The 20319-nt window shown below is 35.8% G+C and overlaps 2 protein-coding genes across 3 annotated transcripts in view; both read right to left on the reverse strand.

Moving 5' to 3' along the window:
- LOC109100450 (actin-binding LIM protein 1-like) overlaps nt 1-5580 on the reverse strand; it is a 45216-nt gene extending 39636 nt beyond the window's left edge. Inside the window, 2 exon segments of the mRNA XM_042737467.1 lie at nt 1806-2221; nt 5445-5580. Coding sequence (XP_042593401.1) covers nt 1806-1902 — 97 coding nt within the window. The 5' untranslated portion in view covers nt 1903-2221; nt 5445-5580.
- A 2764-nt stretch (nt 5581-8344) lies between these two features.
- Nucleotides 8345-20070, reverse strand: LOC109061487 (FHF complex subunit HOOK interacting protein 2A-like). 2 transcript variants are annotated; one of them, XM_019078591.2, is made up of 17 exons: nt 19767-20070; nt 18474-18552; nt 18210-18379; nt 17160-17264; nt 16934-17056; nt 16591-16839; nt 16305-16501; nt 15652-15766; nt 15395-15471; nt 15080-15272; nt 14701-14873; nt 13591-13734; nt 13386-13476; nt 12120-12263; nt 11721-11861; nt 11316-11419; nt 8345-11129 (listed from the first exon to the last, which is right to left on the reverse strand). In XM_019078591.2, exons 1-17 carry the CDS (start codon nt 19809-19811, stop codon nt 11018-11020), a joined length of 2262 nt encoding a protein of 753 aa, XP_018934136.2. In that variant the 5' UTR covers nt 19812-20070; the 3' UTR covers nt 8345-11017. The 2 variants fall into 2 exon arrangements, with proteins under 2 accessions (XP_018934136.2, XP_042593402.1); XM_042737468.1 differs by having other exon boundaries at nt 8345-11150.
- Between the last annotated feature and the right edge of the window lie 249 nt (nt 20071-20319).

Raw genomic sequence — 20319 nt, forward strand, 5'->3', positions numbered from 1 at the left:
TTAAGAACTTCTTTTGGCCAAACTGCAGTGCTGCATCATGTTTACCCTTGACGAAGAAGTGAACTCCATATTGCAATACAACAACTTTTACTGAAAAATCAGTATAAGGACACATTTATGATATACATTTGTGTGTAGACATTTACGATTTATTTAATTAAAAAAAATGTGAATATTATGTTCAGTTTTTGTGTCATATTTAATATTTTCTAATATTTAATAATATCTTATAACATTGTAGCAATAGGTTTTCATAAAGAGCCTCAAAGGGTTTTGCAGATGCTGCAGATTTTATAACAGACTGAGAGGAAGTTTAGTATTATGCATGTAATCTTTAAACTGTCAAATGTTGAACATAAATAACATGTCAACTGAAAATTAGATTTTAAAGGGAGGGGAAAAGAGAGATGTAAACTAGATGGATTTAGAGTGATTGAGATGGAAGAAGGGATGAACTTGCATTTCTCGTGATGTTTCTCTGCTTCTGAGTGATATAGGGTTTCATGAATAATACAGCTCTGCTGTCTCCGTTATATGAAGCGCTCTTCCGATCTCTCTCAAGGCCTTTCACATGACTCATGCACTGCTTTTACTGCCTCTGGATGCTCTTGGTGAATTTAAATTAAGAATGGCATTCAAATACATTGGACAATGATGATGCTAAAATGTTAAAAGTTTAAATGCCTCAGGCTAAGGTGGGGTTTTCAGTATTTAGCCAATCAGAAACGCTGCTTGTCTATCAATGTGTGTATTTTGAACTGCTGGCATCAGATTTGACATGTCATTGTTTTGAAAAGAGGTTAGAAAAATAGCTAAATCCCTTTAATAACAGTAAAATTTTAAATTGCTGACAATGAAAATCGCTGAAATTGAACACTTTAAACAGTTTATCCAATACAACATCACAGACGCGTAGATATTGTTTTTGGTGAATATTCAAAGGAAAAATAAAAAAACAACAAATGAGAATACTTCTGTTAATTAATCATGTATGCATATCCATATAAAACATAGAAATATCTTACATATATAATATATATATATATATATATTTCTAATATATATATATATATATTTAAAATAGATAGAGAGAGAGAGAGAGATGAAGAGACAGATAGATAGATACTAATTTTGATCAGTGCAGTATTATAACTCTAAAACGGCACAATATTTGCTGTAATCCTCAAAAATGGAAAGTAACTTTCAGCTGTTTTTGTTTGATTGCAATGAATGCCAAAAAAAATGCTACATCATCTTAATCTCTACTCATATGATACTCGAGCTCTAACATCATAAACATGCCTCGAACTTGAACAGCAAATAGACTGAAGAGTTCAACATGCTCTTAAGCACTGAAATCATTCATCCACTGATATCAGTTCAGTATCTGAGCAAAGCCACACTGACACCACAGAGCACCAAAGTCAGTGGATGGGCAGGACAACATGTCCTACTCATGTATGTTTTAGCTCTCACATCTACGTTAATCTTTATCTTTCAAAATATGTATTTTTCTCTTCACTCACTTCCATCTTCCTTTTATGGAGGACTTTTTTCTGTGAAGTGAAGCATGCAGCAAATTAGCTCCAACTAAATACAGCACATTAAAGGCAGAGGTAGAGTGAGAATAAATCTTTCTGCTGCACTGCAAACCGCCCTGTTTCTCCTTACAAAAACCAGTCCTGCTTCAGCGCACATATTACAAAGCAAAACAATGCCACATGAACACAAATCAAGTGCAAACACAAAGAAAACAAGCCTCCTATAGAGACAAGCACATAAATCATGTGCAAAACTGTGCTTACCATCCAATCCGAAGCAGGACGTAATTTTTTGGGCGTAGTTGCACAGTCCATCGTAAGGAGGCTGTTTTTGCTGGTGCACTGCACTCTTCTCCCCCATCTCTACTGACAGACATAAACACACTCACACCCTTCCAACCGCACACACTCACAGGACGGCCCGACAAGACCTTCTGAGGCTGCGTCCTCATCAATAATTCACATTCGCACGCGGCCACGCACACTCACGAATGTGCTGAGGCTGTATGTCCTTGCTGCATGCATTCTGGTGTCCGGACTGGGAGGAAGTGTAGGAGGAGACTCGGGTTACCGCGGTACCGGTTGTCAAGGATAGGCCAGTGATGGCGCAGTCTAACAGGTAGAGGTCTGCTGCCCTGGTGCAGAGACAGGGCGGGGCATTTACGGGATGAGCAGCGCTACTGTCAAACACAAAGAGGAAAGAACACACACATACTTGCATTTGTGGTTTATGGGGACTCTCCATAGGCGTAATGCTTTTTATACTGTACAAACTGTATTTTCTATCAGCCTACACCTAAACTTACCCCTTATAGTAAACTACTGGCAATTTTTTAATTTCATAAAACACAGGTTTGTATGTTTTTATGCATTTTTTTTTTTTTGGATTTTTGAAGTGTCCTGATTTTTGTTTTTTGGGTTGTAGTGAAGATGTAATTATTTTTACATTTGTGTCCTCATAAACCATATATACCAGTACACACACACACACACACACACACACACACACACACACACACACACTCCAATCCAGTCTATTGTTAGAAAAATGCTTCTTACTAGTTGTCCACTGTGTCTGGTACGGAAGCCGGTTTCTGTCACAGTTGATAAAAAAATTATTATGAGCTAGTATGTCATTATATTAAGAAATTTTCTCTTTATTAGCATACATTAAGTCATGATGTTTATCATCATTATTATAAAATATGTCATTGTAATATCATTATATCCCATTATTATTTCCTACAGAACCATATTGTTTAACTGTTAAAAAACCCAGCTTTCATGGTTTGCAATAACGATCAGCTGATAAGGTTTTTTTTTTTTTAATGTTGATATCTAGGGTGGAAGGTGGCCAATATAATGCTAATACACACTTTGTTTAGCCAGTAAGATTTTTAATTATTTTTTAATTAAAATAATTTTTTAAGCAAGGATGCATTCAATTGATCAAAAGTGACAGCAAAGACTTTTACATTATTACAAAGATTATTTTTTGAATAAATGCTGTTCTTTTCAACTTTCTATTCATCAAATAATCTTGAAAAAAAAACAGATTCCACAAAAATATTAAGCAGCACAACTAGTTTCAACATTAATAATAATAATAAATGTTTCTTGAGCAGCAAATCAGCACATTAGAATGATTTCTGAAAGATCATGTGACTGAATGATGCTGAAAATTCATCTTTGACATTAGAGAAAAAAATACACTTTAAAATATTAAAATATAAAACAGTTATTTTAAATTGTAATATTTTTAATATTATTACTGTTTTTTATGATCAAATAAATACAGCTTTGGTGAACATAAGATACATTTGACAAACACTTTTTTTTTTAAACCTTACTAACACAAATTTCTGAATGGTAGTATTTATTTAATAATTCAATTTAAAGATTGCTAATGAGATGTATTCAGGTTACAGTTTCAAAGTCCAAAACTGCTTCCAATAAAGTAGAGAAATAAACCGTAGGATTAGATTTAAGGTTTAAACCATTGCTTCACATAAGATCACAAAAATGTTAATTTAAATATCAAAAAACAAATTTTTTGATTATGGGCTTTCCCATATGAAGGGATGCTAATAAAGTATGATAAGATGATTTTATCTTTCAGGATGTTGCTCGGATGTGCATTAGAGGTAAAGCTGCTTCACTCGACTGAACATGGGAACATGACCGTTGCTCAATAACATGGACTGATATATTGATTTACCTAAGAGCATCAGCATTAAAACAATAAAGCGCTGAGCTGTGATACGAAACCACTTAGACATTCCGCAAACCTCAGTTGCACTTAACATTGCACCATTAATATATTATGTGTATTTAACAGTTACAGTTAATGCCGTATGTGTAGCTCATGTGTCTAATGATCATTGCAGCAGCATGTTTAGAAACAGGTACATCTAATAGCATCATATGTGTAGACACTGAAGACATGACTGTAGGGTTGATGCACAATGATCTACCTGCTGAGAATTCATTGATGCACCAGAAACAAAAAATATATTAGGCCACAAATGTGCTAACTGTAATCTAGACACAATTTAAAGATTTAACAACATCATTAAGATTGACGGTCATGTCCCTGGAAAAAAAAATATTAGTCACATTTAGTCCAACAGACCTTGACCAGGTTAGACGCCATACTGCAGTGTATGCTGAAACGATAACTAGATTTTGAGGGATAGACTTATAATCCTTAAAATTAATGTTCAAATTTTCAAAGCTGTAGAAGTTTTGGTCTACTGGAAGACTTTCAAATAAGTTTTATAGAGTTTTTGTCTACTGGAAAACAGAAAGATGTTTCATTGTTAAACAACAGTACAATCCATTGAATTTAAGCACTATACTTCAGTTACTCACAGCATCGTTTCCATTCCTTTTTTAATTTTGTTATGTTGATGTAATTAATTTGTCTAGCATGACATTGAAGTCTGCTCGGCTTCCCCTAAATAACAGCATGTAATCTAAGAGAGAGGAGAGAGAGAGAGAGAGAGAGAGAGAGAGAGAGAGACAGAGAGAGAGAGAGAGAGAGAGAAATTGTGTTAGTAAGGTTTAAAATATTAAAATATAAAACAGTTATTTTAAATTGTAATATTTTAATATTATTACTGCTTTTTATGATCAAATAAATGCAGCCTTGGTGAACATAAGATACTTTACTCCATAATTTACATAATAACCTTACTAACAACCTTACTTTACACTGGACCTCAAGCAACGTGGATTGTGTGCCTCTCCTCTCTTCCTCCAGACTCTGGGACCCTGATTTCCAAAGGAAATGCTAAATTTACTTTCATCAAAGAACATAACTTTGGACCACTCAGCAGCAGTCCAGTCCTTTAGGTCGTTGTCTTTCTGGGGGATTAAATACAAGCTTTTGAGCGGGGTTCCCCTGGTAAAATGCGCATTTTAGGGGCTAAATATCACGTTATTGGGGTCGCTTTAGCCCCAACACTGCCAAGGTTATACCTTATGCATCTACAGCTATCGACTATTTCAGGCATAAACGCACTGGAAGAAATAATGACTTTAGGAAAGAGGTGTGACAACTAGCCCCGGTCTGCTTTATTGTAGTGCGCCATCTGTTGGTTATCTGAAGTGTTCCTATACAATTTTTTAATCTTCGCAAAGAAAATAAAACTATATTCTGACACACTGTCATTAAATTATGACAAACTTGCATTTCCTTATGGAGTTAAGTGCGACTTATTGAGTAATCGATATGTTATATTATGGATGAGAGTTCCAGAGAAGATGGAAATTGATTTTCATATAACATATTCACGACGAGCCTGGTAATAAGCGCTCAGATTCTGCAGCATGAGCAGGTAAAGCGGTGAATGGAATTGATGATGATGATGATGATGATGCATAAACGCGTGTTCCACTCACCGCGCGCAGACATGCCTGATAACGCCGCGTCCGGTCCGGATGGAAGTTCCTTTCTGTTTTGTCAGAGAATAACGAGCACGGATCTGTTAAGCCAAGGCTTAGAATTTAGGGGCGCTAGTAATATACTGCGACCTGCCTAAATAATTTCCCATAGCAATAGTTTTGATCAAACAATGTGTAGGTCACCGGCTATCACTGATATTACCTCAGAAGTAAATGCGCTAAATGCACAGTTCAGTTGAATGATAAAGTTTCCCCGCTTTTAACTTTGTTGTTATGCTGTTTGTCTGCTTCTTGTTCTTGTTACACTGACTATACAGACCAATACAATCAGATAGCCTACAACAATAATTTTTAAAATACATGTTACAATATGTAGCTACTGAGAAATGTAACATTCACTTCAGTGGTGTGATTTAAAATAGTGAATTAAGCTACAGACTCAATAATAATGCACGGTTGTTTCCAAATAACATGCATTTTGTGGTGAAGTTTCGACATCGCTTGTAATGACGGACAGTGATGGGTGAAACGGCTTTTCGAAAACTCTGAATCGAATGATTCACTGGTTCGAAGCGCTCCGATCGAATCTCGCGAATCGGAGAAGATTCGCAAATCTTTTGATTCAGATCGGAACTTCGGAGACAGAGAGGACACTTAGGATAATGAGATGCAGTTTTCACTGCTTTAGAACTAACAGAATTTTGAATAGTTTCAATATACTTGTCTAGATCAACTCTGAATGAAGAAAAGACAGATTTAGAGCCAGATTTTGGTTTATGTATGTGGAATTTAGCTAGCAGGAAACAAATGTTCCTATATTCTCCTTCGAGTAGGCAAACAATCCAAAGAAAACATCTTTAAAACAGAAAGAAAAGCCCAGCATTACAAACAGCTGTGAGCTGCAGGATGTACGAATCCATGGAGGAAAGAGGCACGTCTCTTTATGAAGCTGCGCTTGCAATAACAGGTTAATATAGTATTATTACAGTATCTAATAATAATACACAGCTAGTCTAAGGTTGCCAGAATGTTTTATATTAATTATAAAATTATATAGCCTATTTTGTTAAAGGGGTCATATGATGCAATTTCAAGTTTTCCTTTCTCTTTGGAGTGTTACAAGCTGTTTGTGAATAGATAAGATCCCTAAAGTTGCAAAGACTAAAGTCTCAAACCCAAAGAGATTAAGTTAAGACTCGTCCACACCCTCCTAAAACGCCTCGTTTAAACCCGCCCCCACATCTCTACGTCACTGTGTGTGAAGATTTGCATAATGCCGCCCAAATGTTCACGCAAAGAAAGAAGGCATAACTTTGATTCTCGCTGTAGTATTGTTGCTGCCGCTGCCACCATGTCGTGGAGACGCTGTGTGTTTTTGTTGTGAAAGCTAAACTACTTTGTTTGGCCTTCCAAAAGAGGACACAACTAGTAATCAGTGGTTAAGTTGTATTTACAACACTGTTCCAGAACAGTTCAACCCAAATATTCAGATGTGTGCAGCGCATTTTATGGAGGGCTGTTTCCTGTGAGAGTAGCCAATGTTCTGACTCACAGCATGTTAGTATGTTTTCATATTTAAAGGATTTGCCACTGACGATTCAAACTCAAGTTTTGAGCAGTGTAGAGTAGCGCTTGTTGTTTCTCTGATCACAAATGCAGACATGGTTTTATGTTTACGTGGCGCGATGCAACACGATGCATTATAATCAGTAATTATGTCCCCACTGGATGCAACAAATGCCTCATTTATAATGGGTTTTATTCTTTTTGTCTGGTCGTGCTGGGACACGGCATCACATTTCTGTCACCCACTTGAGGTATTCAGCCAATCACAACGCACTGGATAACTGGCCAATCAGAGCACACCTCGCTTTTCAAAATGATGAGCTTTGTAAAAATTTACGCGTTTCAGAAAGGCGGGGCATAGAGGAGCAACAATAATGTACAGTATGTGGAAAATAATGTTTTTTGAATCTTAAACCACATTGCATTACACCAAATGCACAAAATAATGTTATTGTTTAGCAAAGTCATATGACCCCTTTAAACTTAAAACACAAACCATCTGAGCAACCTAAAAGTTTTACTGATAACCACAATGTTAGAATGCAACATGGTGAATATTAAAGTTAATCAAAATGTGAACATACATGTTGTTATTATTCACATTATTATTAAAAATAAAAAGTAGGCTACTAAGTATTATCACATATAGTAAAATTATTTAAAAAACAATAAAAATTATTAAAATTGTGTAATCATTTTGATTGTATATACTTGGTTTAAAGTCAAGATGGAATAAAAGTGACTTATTTTGCAAAATGAATCAGTGCACATCATTGTTTGCCTACTTTTTTCTCTTTTTTTATGAACTCCATTTTTTTCACCTGTGAAGTGACCTTTTTTTTTTTTTTTTTTTTTAATCAAATCCCTCCTAATTTCAACCCCTCCTTTACCCTATGAATAGTGATACCTGTACAATTAACCAGTTGAGACAGCTCCTCTTTCTGGTGGAAACATTTTCAATGGCCACGGACACGCTGTATAGTTTTGGGAGTGAAAATTTGCAAGAATGAAGGTCCAAACTACAGCCCACGGGCCATCTGCATCAGCCTGTGAGTTTAGAACATAAGCTGGCCCACCACTGTGAAATGAAATGAAACTCATAATCTGAACTAACCGGTTGTGTTGCCCTCTTGTAACAGCTAAATACACCAGCTCCACAAACTTCATCCACCGTGAGAGTCAAACGGGAGTTCAGAAAATGTTCGATTTATACTGGGAGAGACCCACATCCCATCTGCATCTTCTGAAATGAAATATTAGCAATACACAACAATGCAAAAACATTCAGTTTTGTCAGAATAAACTGCACATCAAAACCAATCAATAACAAATTTGAAGAAAGCAACTGTTTTAATTAGGACGGAGTGAAACAAATTAAAAGTAAGCCACAGGACACAGCAAACCTCTTTAAAGAGATTTACAGGCCCAGCAGAATCAAGCAACTGAGATCACATGACATTTCATCCCTAAAATGGTAACTGGTTAACTTTCTTTTTCTTCAAAAAGTGTCACATTGTGACACCATGGCAGTGGTGTTCAAATTCAACAGAAGATCCCCCCTGACAAACGAGTGAACTACATCTGTACAAGTGACGGGAATAAATCAGTCAAGCAGAACAGTGATTGGGTCGAAGCAGATGAATTACATATTCAGAGAAAACAAAAATAAGTTTACAGCAGAAAGCTTAGAATTATTTTAACCAATGGAATACATTGCTTTACAACTTTTTTAAAATAAAATAAAATGGACAGTAAAATAAAGACCAATTGTTCTTAGATGTATAACTCAAAACCAAGAATGCAGAGGTTATAGGCTATTAACCAATTACTGCATTTAAAATAAGGCATCACAAATATCCCCATAAATAGGCAAAAGAAGACAAAAAAAAAAAAAAAAACTAAAAAAAAAAACCTAAAAAACAATGGAAGGTCAGATAGAGAAGGAATATGCTTTCCTCTGCTGCATATTAAGAGATACGACCTCGCATGCATTTCACACCAGACATCACTACTGTTATAACTGTACATTCGTGTATATACACAGTTCTGAACTCGGTATAAAATGTGCATGATCAAGAATAAAAAAAAAGGAAGAGATGCATTATTTTTCTTTCTCTCTGAAGCAGTCATGTTGCTCCTGTGATGATACATCCTTTGGTTTTAAAGAAAATAAAATTAAAAAGACAGACACGTAAAATGCATAAACAGACACTAGTGTGCAATTTTTGAAAATAAATGCAAATCTTCACTCGATGCCACTTTAAATATACTCATATATTATGGATGGAAAAATGCAAAGTAATGATTGCGATACATTAATCTAAACCCTGTAAAGATTGTTAAATATAGCCAAGATGCCAAGGCATTGTGAGAAGGCCCTGGAAGCCAGCCGTCCAAAAATAAAATAAAAAACCCAACCCTACTTCAAGCTGTGCCCCTTCTTTGCCAAATGTACACGGTGTGCATTTAGCACAGCATGTCCTTTACAAAGAGCAGGAGCAGATGAAGAGAGCAGCCTGATGAATAACACTATTGCTGGTATAATACCACACTGCCACATAATGCAAACATACAATGTTAAAGATCCCTTGTAAGGAAGCAGCTAAACTCTAAACCAGCTGATCGTTTCTGAGCTTTAAAAGGAATAGTTCACCTAAAAATATTACATTTTGTCATAATTTACTCACCCTAATGTTGTTCCGAACCATATTCTTTCTTATAATTCCATTCACATATTATGTTTGATACCAAGCCTTAAAAAAGCTCAAATAAATGTATAATATTACTCATGCATTATATTCCAAGTCTTCCTAATTGTACAACAGCTCTGTTTGAGAAACAGACTGAAATAAAACTCATTCACTGAAAATCTTGAGTTATGAAATTTCCCTTATTGGTTCACACAAATCTATCGCAATTGCTTTAGACAACTTGGCATAAAGAGCACAAATTAAATGAATCATTTTTAGGGTACTTTTTTGTGTCTATCACTATTTCAGGTACATCCATTGCATGTTGGGTTTCAACAACATAAGGACAAATGCAGTACATTATCATTGTTATGTTAGATGAACTATTCCTTTAAAATGATCTTTTAAATCTATAATAAATATGTGACGATACAGGATGAAGGACACAGCTACTGTCTAGCTGAGACCAAGGCACACACACAACATGTCAAGTTTAACAACTAAAATGATTTAGGAACACTGTCAGGAACATAAAGGATGAACAGCTCTCTGGGGATGCACCGGTGGAAACCGGTTTGAGTGCAAATGTGCCCAATCTCAAATCAATCCAGACCGCATTGCTTTCTGTCCACTTAAAAGAAAAGAGTTGACAAACGCTACCAGAAAAAAAAAAAAAAAAGAGGATTCACTTAAAATTTAGCAAATTTTCTGGTTCTCCAATTATTTAAAAACAGATAGACTTTGAATCCTGAGTAATTGTAATTTTTCATTACAAATTAACTTTTGTTGCATTTGATATTTGTATCATCAGCACTATTTTTCTCAGAGGAACAGAGAACAGATGACAGTATCTTTGATACTGCAAATGACAAACAATAATTAATAATTAAATATTTAATTTAGCACAATCAGCTTTTTTCTTTTTACTTACTATATGTTTTCATTACTTAAATCGAATTTAAGTCTATATCATTTTGTACATTTGAACCGAATTTTTTGGCATTAAGTTATGAAGTTTTATACTTTTTTTCTTTACGTCAATGCTACAAAATCCTCTCCAGATGGGCAGTTCCACGAAAGTCACAATTCTCATTACGAAATTCTCCTCTCTGGTGCATTTAGAACAGTACGCTCAGTCAGAGTTATGGAAACATCCCAGAGATAACGCGAATGAAACATCCTTGAATGCGAGTCCTGCCGCAGGCAGCAGTCTGCGCTGAGGGATGAGTGCAGTTAGGTTTGTCGTTCCTGTGACATCCGCCCCCTTTCGTCTGTTATTCATCTGTTTGTGTCCTGTGCACAGTTGTGAGGGGATCAGGGGGAAGTGGAGGTGGATGCATGGAACTTCACAAAAGCGATAGCCGCAAGCTCTTTGCAGAACTCCTCCAGAACAATCACCCCTTCGAGCAATGTCACGTGATCAACGCTGTAGGACAAAGATGAACCTCTTGATCACAGAAAAACAGATACTCAGCAAAGAAATAATCTATTTTGAGGCTGCACAATACATACAATGTTTATATAGTGAATCACAATATAGTCACATTGCTTTACGATTAGGAAACATTAACACTGTTTTATGCAAATACACATACATGCAGCTAAGCCTTACCTCATTCCCTCTGGCTCAAGTCCCAGTAGTCTCTTCCTCACCAACAGGAGTTTAGGGGTGAAATCAGGAATGCGGTGAGTTCTCAACATCAGATCGCCAACCACCTGATCAAAGCATCCATATAAACAATGGGATTAACAGTCTAAGAGGAGTCTAAATTAAAAAAATATAACCTAAATTAATCCTGTTAGAGTCAGTTTCATTTAAACCATCCAACAACAATCTAATATGGTCATCATCAAAGGATAGCGAATAATTATATAATGCTGTATGTTTAACATGCTATATGAAGCAGTCCATTAAAAAGGGCAGGTTTGCTCCTTGAGAACTGCAGAGCTAGGATCATTTTGATTGGCACTAATTGTGTTTACAGTAGCGATTCAGTGTGGAGGACATTAGACGTACCCTGACGATGACTGAGAAGAGAGACCTGCAGCCTGGCGCCAGGTTAATGTACGGATCCAGCAGGTACTCGTGAAGATGAGCATGAGGCAGCAGAGACAGCTTAGACAACACAGACGTCACCTGCAGGTTAACATCATACGGCTGGATGGAGACAGAGAGACCAAGAGAGACATCAGCAGGGCATCCAACACTGACTTTAGGATTGCTTAAACAAATATAAAATGTATAAACTATGTAATGAAAGTGAATGAGCCCTAAAATGACAAAAACACTATACAAGTATGATAGTAGTAGTACATAATCGTGCACTATATTCTGTATCTTTTGAAGCTACATATATATAGATATTGGGATATTGTCATGTTGACACATATTAGTAAACATCTTAGGTTCACACACCTGATCGAGGATTCGCCCCATTCTGTCAAACAACACTTTGAGGAAGTGTCCTTCGAAAAAAGGACTGTCCAGATTACACTTCTCAAAGGGTTTTGGACTGCTACGCCAGTCCCACCTCTGACAAACTCCACAATAGTCCCGAAACTGTCAACATACAACCAAATACGATGATAATCACATTTTAAGAGGAAAATATATATATATAAAAAAAACACTCACATTGCAGCAATAATACTGTATTGGCAACATCAGTGTCACTTCAAGAGTATTTGAATATGCATCCCCCAAAAAAACATATTCACTGCAAACTTCTGATGTGATTAGGAAAATATATAACAATAAATTCACAATTATTTTTGTAACATTATAATAATGATGATATAATCGTGCCATTGGTTGCCAAACAGATTAATTCACTCCATTGGTTGTGACAATGTTAGCATGTTGCAATGCATGCTCAAATAAACAGAGATTTTTATAGCACCACAAAACCTTTTTTTTTTATTCTTTAATGTATTATAATAACTCTTATAATAATTGTAGCATACTTTTACTTGTTAATTATTTTATTTATGTAGGTCTGTAAACCCTCAACTTAATCCCATGAATGAATAACACAAAATATATTCAAAATACCGTAATCAAAGTTTTAAAAAAAAATTCAAATAATAAAATAAAAATATTACATACAAAATACTGTATTAGTAACACCAGAGTGCTGATTTTATATTTTCTTAATCTTATCATTATCTCATATACATTTGTTACCATGGAGTATTGGGAATGTAGAATATGGTATATTTGTAGCAATAGCCAAAATACACTGTATGGGTCAAAATTATTGATTTTTCCATGTTCCATGAAGATATTTTGTAAATTTCCTACCATAAATATATCAAAACTTAATTTTTGATTAGTAATATGCATTGCTAAGAACTTCATTTGGACAACTTTAAAGGCGATTTTCTCAATATTTTTTATTTTTTTGCACCCTCAGATTCCACATTTTCAAATAGTTGTATCTTGGCCAGATATTGTCAGATTTCCATACATCAGTGGAAAGCTTATCTTTTCATCTTTCCAATGTATAAATCTCAATTAAAAAATTACCCTTATAACTGGTTTTCTGGTCCAGGGTCACATTTGTAAAATCATATAATTATCACATGCTACGAGAGCTAACATTTGTAAAGCAATGGTGAACTAAAGCTATGGAATACATCGAACATTCACTGTTTTGTTCTTTCTATTTGATTTATTTCTCACCTGTCTGTGTGCATCTCTTAAGTAGGTGTCATAGCCCGTGCCCTCCACCTGATAGGATGATTTTGCTTCATCAGGCACCAAACACAGGAAACTACAGGAAAAGCACACTAAATTTTTATCTGGAAAGTTTTTATCTTGTCACAGATTCATAAATCTGGCACATCACAGCTGGTCAGACGTGCCATGGAAGGGTGTCCTGCAGTACCTGTTAACTATTTTGTGAACCTCCGTCTTCCCATCAGGCTTTGTGTGTTCTGTGCTTGGTGGTGGAGAGCAGCTTAACCAATCAGGGCTGGAGAGTCTGTTATCAGGGGAAAGATCTGAGAACAGCGGGTCTTCTTCAAGATCTCTGAGGAAACAAAACAAAGCAATATAATCAGATGATTGCATGCATGCTACATCTCACAGATAGAGCGGTTTTGATCTCTGAAGATACACAAGAGATGATCTAAGAACAAAAATTAAGTAGGCTACAGAATAAAGCATCACTACAGCAAAATTATTAAAGGAATAAAGTGTAGTGCAGTGCTACCATAATATAGTTTTCGCAACATAGTCCCATTTATATTATACTATGGATTCATGTCTGGCACATTTTTGATGAATTAGACTTATGTTATTCAGAAGAATTGTTTGATCAAATTATTATTACTAACTACTTCTTGAACAGTGTCTTTTAAATGCTGTTATCAGCAATCCTCTCCAATCAAAACAAAATCTGAATCAGAATAAATGTACTATTGCTTGCTCGTTCATTTCTCAATGCATGAAATGCTGTTGTATTATGCATTCATTTAAAGGTAAAGTGTGTAATTTGACTGTTGTCAAGCAGGTTTTCCCAAACACTCTCCCCGTTTGCCACTGATCACCAAACCGATAATTCTGTCTTAAATTCAGTGCATTGGTCGTGATAATGTTGGTATGTTACAATGCACACTCAAACAAACAGAGCATTGTTAAAGTGTCACAGAGACTCAGTGTTAAAGTTTTTAGGGGAAGTCAGTCTCCTAATGGCTTAAATTATAAATTATATTAAGATTAAAAAGTCTTAATTAAAAGTCTAAGATGTCTACACATAGAAATAATTACACACTTCACCTTTAATTAATCAAAACCTCTAAATCCCTTCACAAACAGTATCATTATACAACATCCAACAACCAAAACAAATTTAAAAAGTATCACATTGGTTGACTTGCAATTAAGTTTTATTCATTCAGAAATTGCAGTGCAATGAGTGCTTATTGATCTTGCATGTTCTAGAACGATCAGAACGATCTGGAAGTTTAGCAGCAGCGGGGGCAGCAGCTCTTACACGGCGTCATGTGGTTGGCCATTCTCCATGTGTTCGCGCTCCTCTCGTTCCTCTGGCTGTTTGTTCTCCATGTAGTTGCGTTCTTCCAAGCAGCGCAGCACCAGGTTCTGCAGAATGTGCTGACATGGTTTCTGCAGCAGATGCTCAAAGAGCCGTAGGGTCATGATGCTTATCTACAGCCAGACACAGAACCAGAAATACATGAATATAAAATCATTAAAACTGCGGCAGAAGATCTATAAGGAGTTGTCCATCCAATGATAATATGAGACTTACCTATACATTTATATTCACATAAATATTTATATATTTCTATATGTAATATAGTCTAAGGAGGATGAAATGCATTGATTAATGCAGTCATGGCAGCCAGGGTTACCTCATCTGACAAGTGGTCACAATGTTCTATGAGTCTGTGTCTCAGGGGATGCTGGGTAATGCCGACAGGTGTCTCTGGTCCTGTTTCCTCCCCCAACAGGAAGTAGACGGTCTCCTGAAGCAGGGCTTCTGAAGTCACCTGTCTGATGATCCTGTTTAACAGGGCTGTTGATGTCAGAATGCCAACCTCTGACCTGGAATGAGTCAAAAATGAGAAAGTACGAAAAAATGTATGTGAGAAAAGAAACAACTTGCTGCTGCAATTGCAAAGAATGTGAGACTAGTAAACAAACCTGAGATAGCTTCCATAACTTACGTTTGCATTAGCTGAGGCTCCATTATGGCAACAAAGAATCGCTCTCTCACGGCCCGAGCCAGAACTGCAGCAGCCGTCTAACATTACAGAGGAGCAAAACACAAACATGTTACAAAAACAACTACTCAATCTGCAAATTTTCATCATCTGATTCAGAAAAAAAATTCCATTTATATGTTCTTGCAATTTGCAGACAGACAGTCTGAGCATGACTCAATGTTTACTCATTTTCTGGTTTTTGATTGAATTGTCTTTACCTTCTGTGCCTCTTTGATGAGCTGATCACAATAGTCCAGCCACGATAGGAAAGAAATAAGTGCACGTTTGCCTGCAAAAGCTACAGCATCTTCTTTTAGGTTATACACATCCAACCTACAAATACACAGACTCTCAATAAACATTCAAAACAGTTCCATGAATCTTAGGCAATGTAGTAAATATTCATAATATATTTGTGATGATTTTGCTGGCAAGTGGCAATAAAAAATAAATCATCATCTTAATGATCACAATCATCTAAATGCGTACAGCTATTTAAATTTTCTATATTAACTGTTTAGTCTTTGATTTAAATTAAATGTAGAAAACAGAAAACATGCATAAAACATTACATTCTATATTTAGTAGAAAAATTATATGCATTATACTTCTTTCATTAAACATTTTAAATTGAACTGGCAAGAAAGTCTGTTTGGTCAAAATATATAATAAACAGTAAAGATATATAATAATAATAATAAATATTATTATTATCATATTATTTTTTATAAATACATGCACAAAATAAAAATACAGACTAAAAATATTATTAAAAATATTTATTAAGAAAAAATTATATTTATTTTAGTATTACGCTTAAAACATAAGTATTAACAATACAACATAAGTATTGGATTAGAAAATCATGTACCCCCAGTTTACAGACTCCACAGTTTCAATGTCAAGAGGGTCCATGGACTGGGGAAGGGCCCGGTAGAATTGTGCCAGCCGGTCCGTGAGAAGTTGACTGAGTTCGGTGTTCTCTGTGAGGCATTTGGCTGCAGCTGGCTCAGGCAAACTGACTATCAGCATCAGTCCCTCGCATGCCTTCACCACAATACGCCCATCCTGAGAAAGAGACAAGATCAGTTAATACTCAAAGAATCAGAATCATCAGGACAGCCTGTCTTGTGTCAGAGACTAAGAGCTAAACTTACTGGACTCTTAGTGAGGTTAAGAAGTGAGCTGACTAGGTTGTAGTTGTCGCTGTTTGGCAGTGTAGTGTGGACGGAGGATGGACTAGCTTCCCCTGGGCTGGTGGCTTGACAGGCTGCTGCTTCTTTGAGTGCAGATGTGACCAGACTGGGATTTTGCTTTTGGTTCTGTCCTGTATCAGGAGAAGATGGATCCTTTTTCACCAAATCAGCTCCACCGTCTTTAGCAGCCTCCAACTTTTTATTCTTATTCTGGAGAAACACATGGAGACATGCCAATGGGAGATATAACCACTGTGCCTATACGCCTATACACAAGCAGATCCCATATATCTCAATCACTCACTTCAAGGAAGAAGTTGACGAGGTAAGGGTCCTGCTTAAGTTTGGCACAGACGGTACACAGAAACTGGATCTCTTCATTCTCTGTAGGAGCAGCCAGAACCTCTCCACACAGGCGGACCAGTTTCTGAGGAAACACAATCAGATACATCATGCATGGTGGCTTTGATGGCCATTTTTTTTTTTTACATTTAAAGTGCAAAAAAGTTTAAAACTGTAATTCTGGTCACCTGTACAGGTCTGTGCACGTTGATGTGAGGCAGGAGTGGTTGGCGAATTCGACCCAACAGCTTGGTGTAGAAACTCAGAACCTGCTGTTTCATACCAGGAGGGCACTAAGGAGGAGCACACAGGAGTGACAAAAACAAAACAAAAAGACATAAACAAAACTTTAATTATCGCTTTACTGGTACTTTAATCAATGATTCACAGGTATTAAGAAAACCATTTAGTTTACAATCATTTAGTTTACACCACCATTCAAAAGTTTGGGGTGGTTCGATTTTTAATGTCCCTGAAAGAAGTCTCTTTTGCTCATCAAAGCTGCATTTATTCAAACAGAAATCCAATAAACAGTAATATTGAAAATTATTTTTACGATTTAACTGTTTTCTATTTAAGTATATTTTGAAATGTCATTTATTTATGTGATGGCAAAACTAAATTTTCAGTTTCATGACTCTTCAGTGTTCAGATTCTTCAGAAATCATTCTCATATGCTGATTTGCTGCTCAAGAAACATTTCTCTTTATCATCAATGTTGAAAACAGTTGTACAGATTAATTTTTTTGTGTAAAGCATTACACAATTTTTTTAGGATTTCTTGATGAATAGAAAGTTAAAAAGAACAGCAGACATCTTTTGTAACATTTATTGCACACCATTAATACTGTCAGTAGGCAAAGTTTGCAGATCTTGCAAAAGCTCAAAATTAAAATTATCGCATAGGCCAATGGGTTAACATAGTCTTAGATTTTTTTTTATCTCAAATGTGAGCAAAACTGAATACTACTATTATAACAATTAAAATAATGATATGTTATTTAAATGGTAAAGTATTTCTACATTACTGTAGTATTCCACGTACCTTGAAAGAAATATATATAGAAAGCCCTTCTATGCCACTGAATGGTTAATGGCTAGCAAACAACATAATATCTTCTAGAATTAATAGTGCGGTCACAGGTGTGCATTTGTCAACATTTAACAAAGGGAAGGGAAGCCGTGGCCTAGTGGTTAGACTGATAGAAACCAGCACTAATTCTAAGTAAAACACTCACATCTGCTTTGCCCAGGGTGTAGAGCGTCTCCAGGATCTTGTGATGGAGAAGATACTCCATACAGGGTCCCGTCTCTCCTGACTCTCTCTCCCTCTCCTCCTGGGTCAGAATATTCAGCATCTGCTCCAGATGTGAGGGAATGTTGGTGTCTGTCACTGGGGCTTTGTCATCTACAAAAACATGAACAGATGATGAAGACATATGGTTCTTTGGTGTAAAAAAAAAAGACCAATAAGCAAGACTGACTATCACTGCAGCTCTTACCTGAGGTTTCTATGTAATAATGTGTGATGGCCTTCCAATGATAGACAAAGTCCTCTTGCAATGGCAGTGATGGCGCAAGCTGAATTACACAACATAACAAAACAAAACAAACATAAATAAATGAAATAAATGCCTACTACATGTATTTTAAAGCAACAAAGCATGTGTGTGAAAAACTATGTTACAATAGTGTATACTACAATGGCCCCTGAAAGATTTGGACATTTACGTCTGAAAGACACTGTATTAAACAAACAAATAAATAAATTGTCCTCTGCAAACTGTTACTCTGCAAATGTTGCTTTTCTCAAAATTATATCTTTGATAAAACTTTTTTATCAGTTACTTTTAATTGTTGTTTTGCTGAATTATTAACTGTTTTAATTCATTTTTGCTGTAATTTCACAAAATTGTCACAAAATAAATTATGAACATGATTCACTAACATTTCAAACAAACAAACAAAAGTGTCACAATACATTTTATCTTCATTTTGAACAGTGAATCTATTATTTAGAACCTAACAAACTTCTTTTTGAGAAACATTTTACATAAAAAGAGTAATTGAGCGATCTATCTTCCAAATAAACGCAAACTTGTGTTGACATTTTATCATCTAATGTTATGACATTCGTACAACTGTGTTTATAAAACGCTTTTTGGGACACTGTGTATTAACAAAATACACAGTTTTTATGAACATTGTATGAACATTCATACATATATTTGAATACGTACATTTAAATGTTATCATGTAAATTAATGTAAAGCTAATCGTACTTTTGTTCGCGTGTCATAGTAACAGCCGTTTTGTTTACATCCTGCAAATGAGCTGCTAGCATGCTAACTGGCTAACGCTGATTAGTTTAACGTACATTTCACATTATATAACCAATATATCTTAGAAAACATTATAAATATCACTTTAAATTGATTAAAACCCCTAAAGGTTCGCGTGCATAAAGACCTTTAGCCAAAACCAGCCGAGAATTGCGCAAGATTTAGCTCAGCTGCTAAACTATACAGCCAACAAAGGCTTAATATGTCCCGACCAATCATAAAAACACAATAAACGACAATCGAGCGGAAATACACCCTTAAACACACGCGAGGAGACAGTTAAAACAGTTTCAGATGTTTTGTCTGTGATCTGTTATTAATTACACAAGCGGTTAGCTCATGTGTTTGGCTAACAGGCCTTCAGCACATCAACACTAACCGACTCTCACTTTCACATTTTCCTAGTCAAACAGTCATTTAAATACGGTCAGATGTAGTTTTAAAAGCTCTTACCGCCTCGACAGCGTGCTGTAGGATGGAGGTGAATTTGGAGAACATGTTGTTTTTGGACAGGAGGAGTTTTGCTCTGGAGATCTCCTCTCTCTTCCCTCTGCGGTGATCCAGATTGAACACTTAGACTAAAACACACCTGAATACATGTGTACCGATAGCGTGCTAGTGTGTATTTACATTTGAACACACGCTGTAATGCAGGTTAAGAAAAACACGAGCTGCTGAAACTGAAATAATAATATGGGTTCGTGTTTTAAAGGCCACGGTGGCACTTTCATTGCGCTCGAACACACACTGAGATCACTGATCTCTTCTGCCAAAGCACATCAGACCACGGCAAACTTAAAAATAAATAAATAAATAAAATAAATCGATATTCAGTTACATGCTATAATGATATTTCCTTTTATTTCAGGTTTTAAAAGCGTTGAGAATTGTAAAAAGATAAAAAAATATATATATATTGTAAAGTAAATGAAAATGGACAGGGCCATGAAAGACGGGGCATGCACAGTTCTCTGAAAATGTCACACATTTTTTTAAACTGTGTACA

This window comes from Cyprinus carpio, chromosome B13, assembly GCF_018340385.1.
Source record: "Cyprinus carpio isolate SPL01 chromosome B13, ASM1834038v1, whole genome shotgun sequence".
NCBI classification, from domain to species: Eukaryota; Metazoa; Chordata; class Actinopteri; order Cypriniformes; family Cyprinidae; genus Cyprinus; species Cyprinus carpio.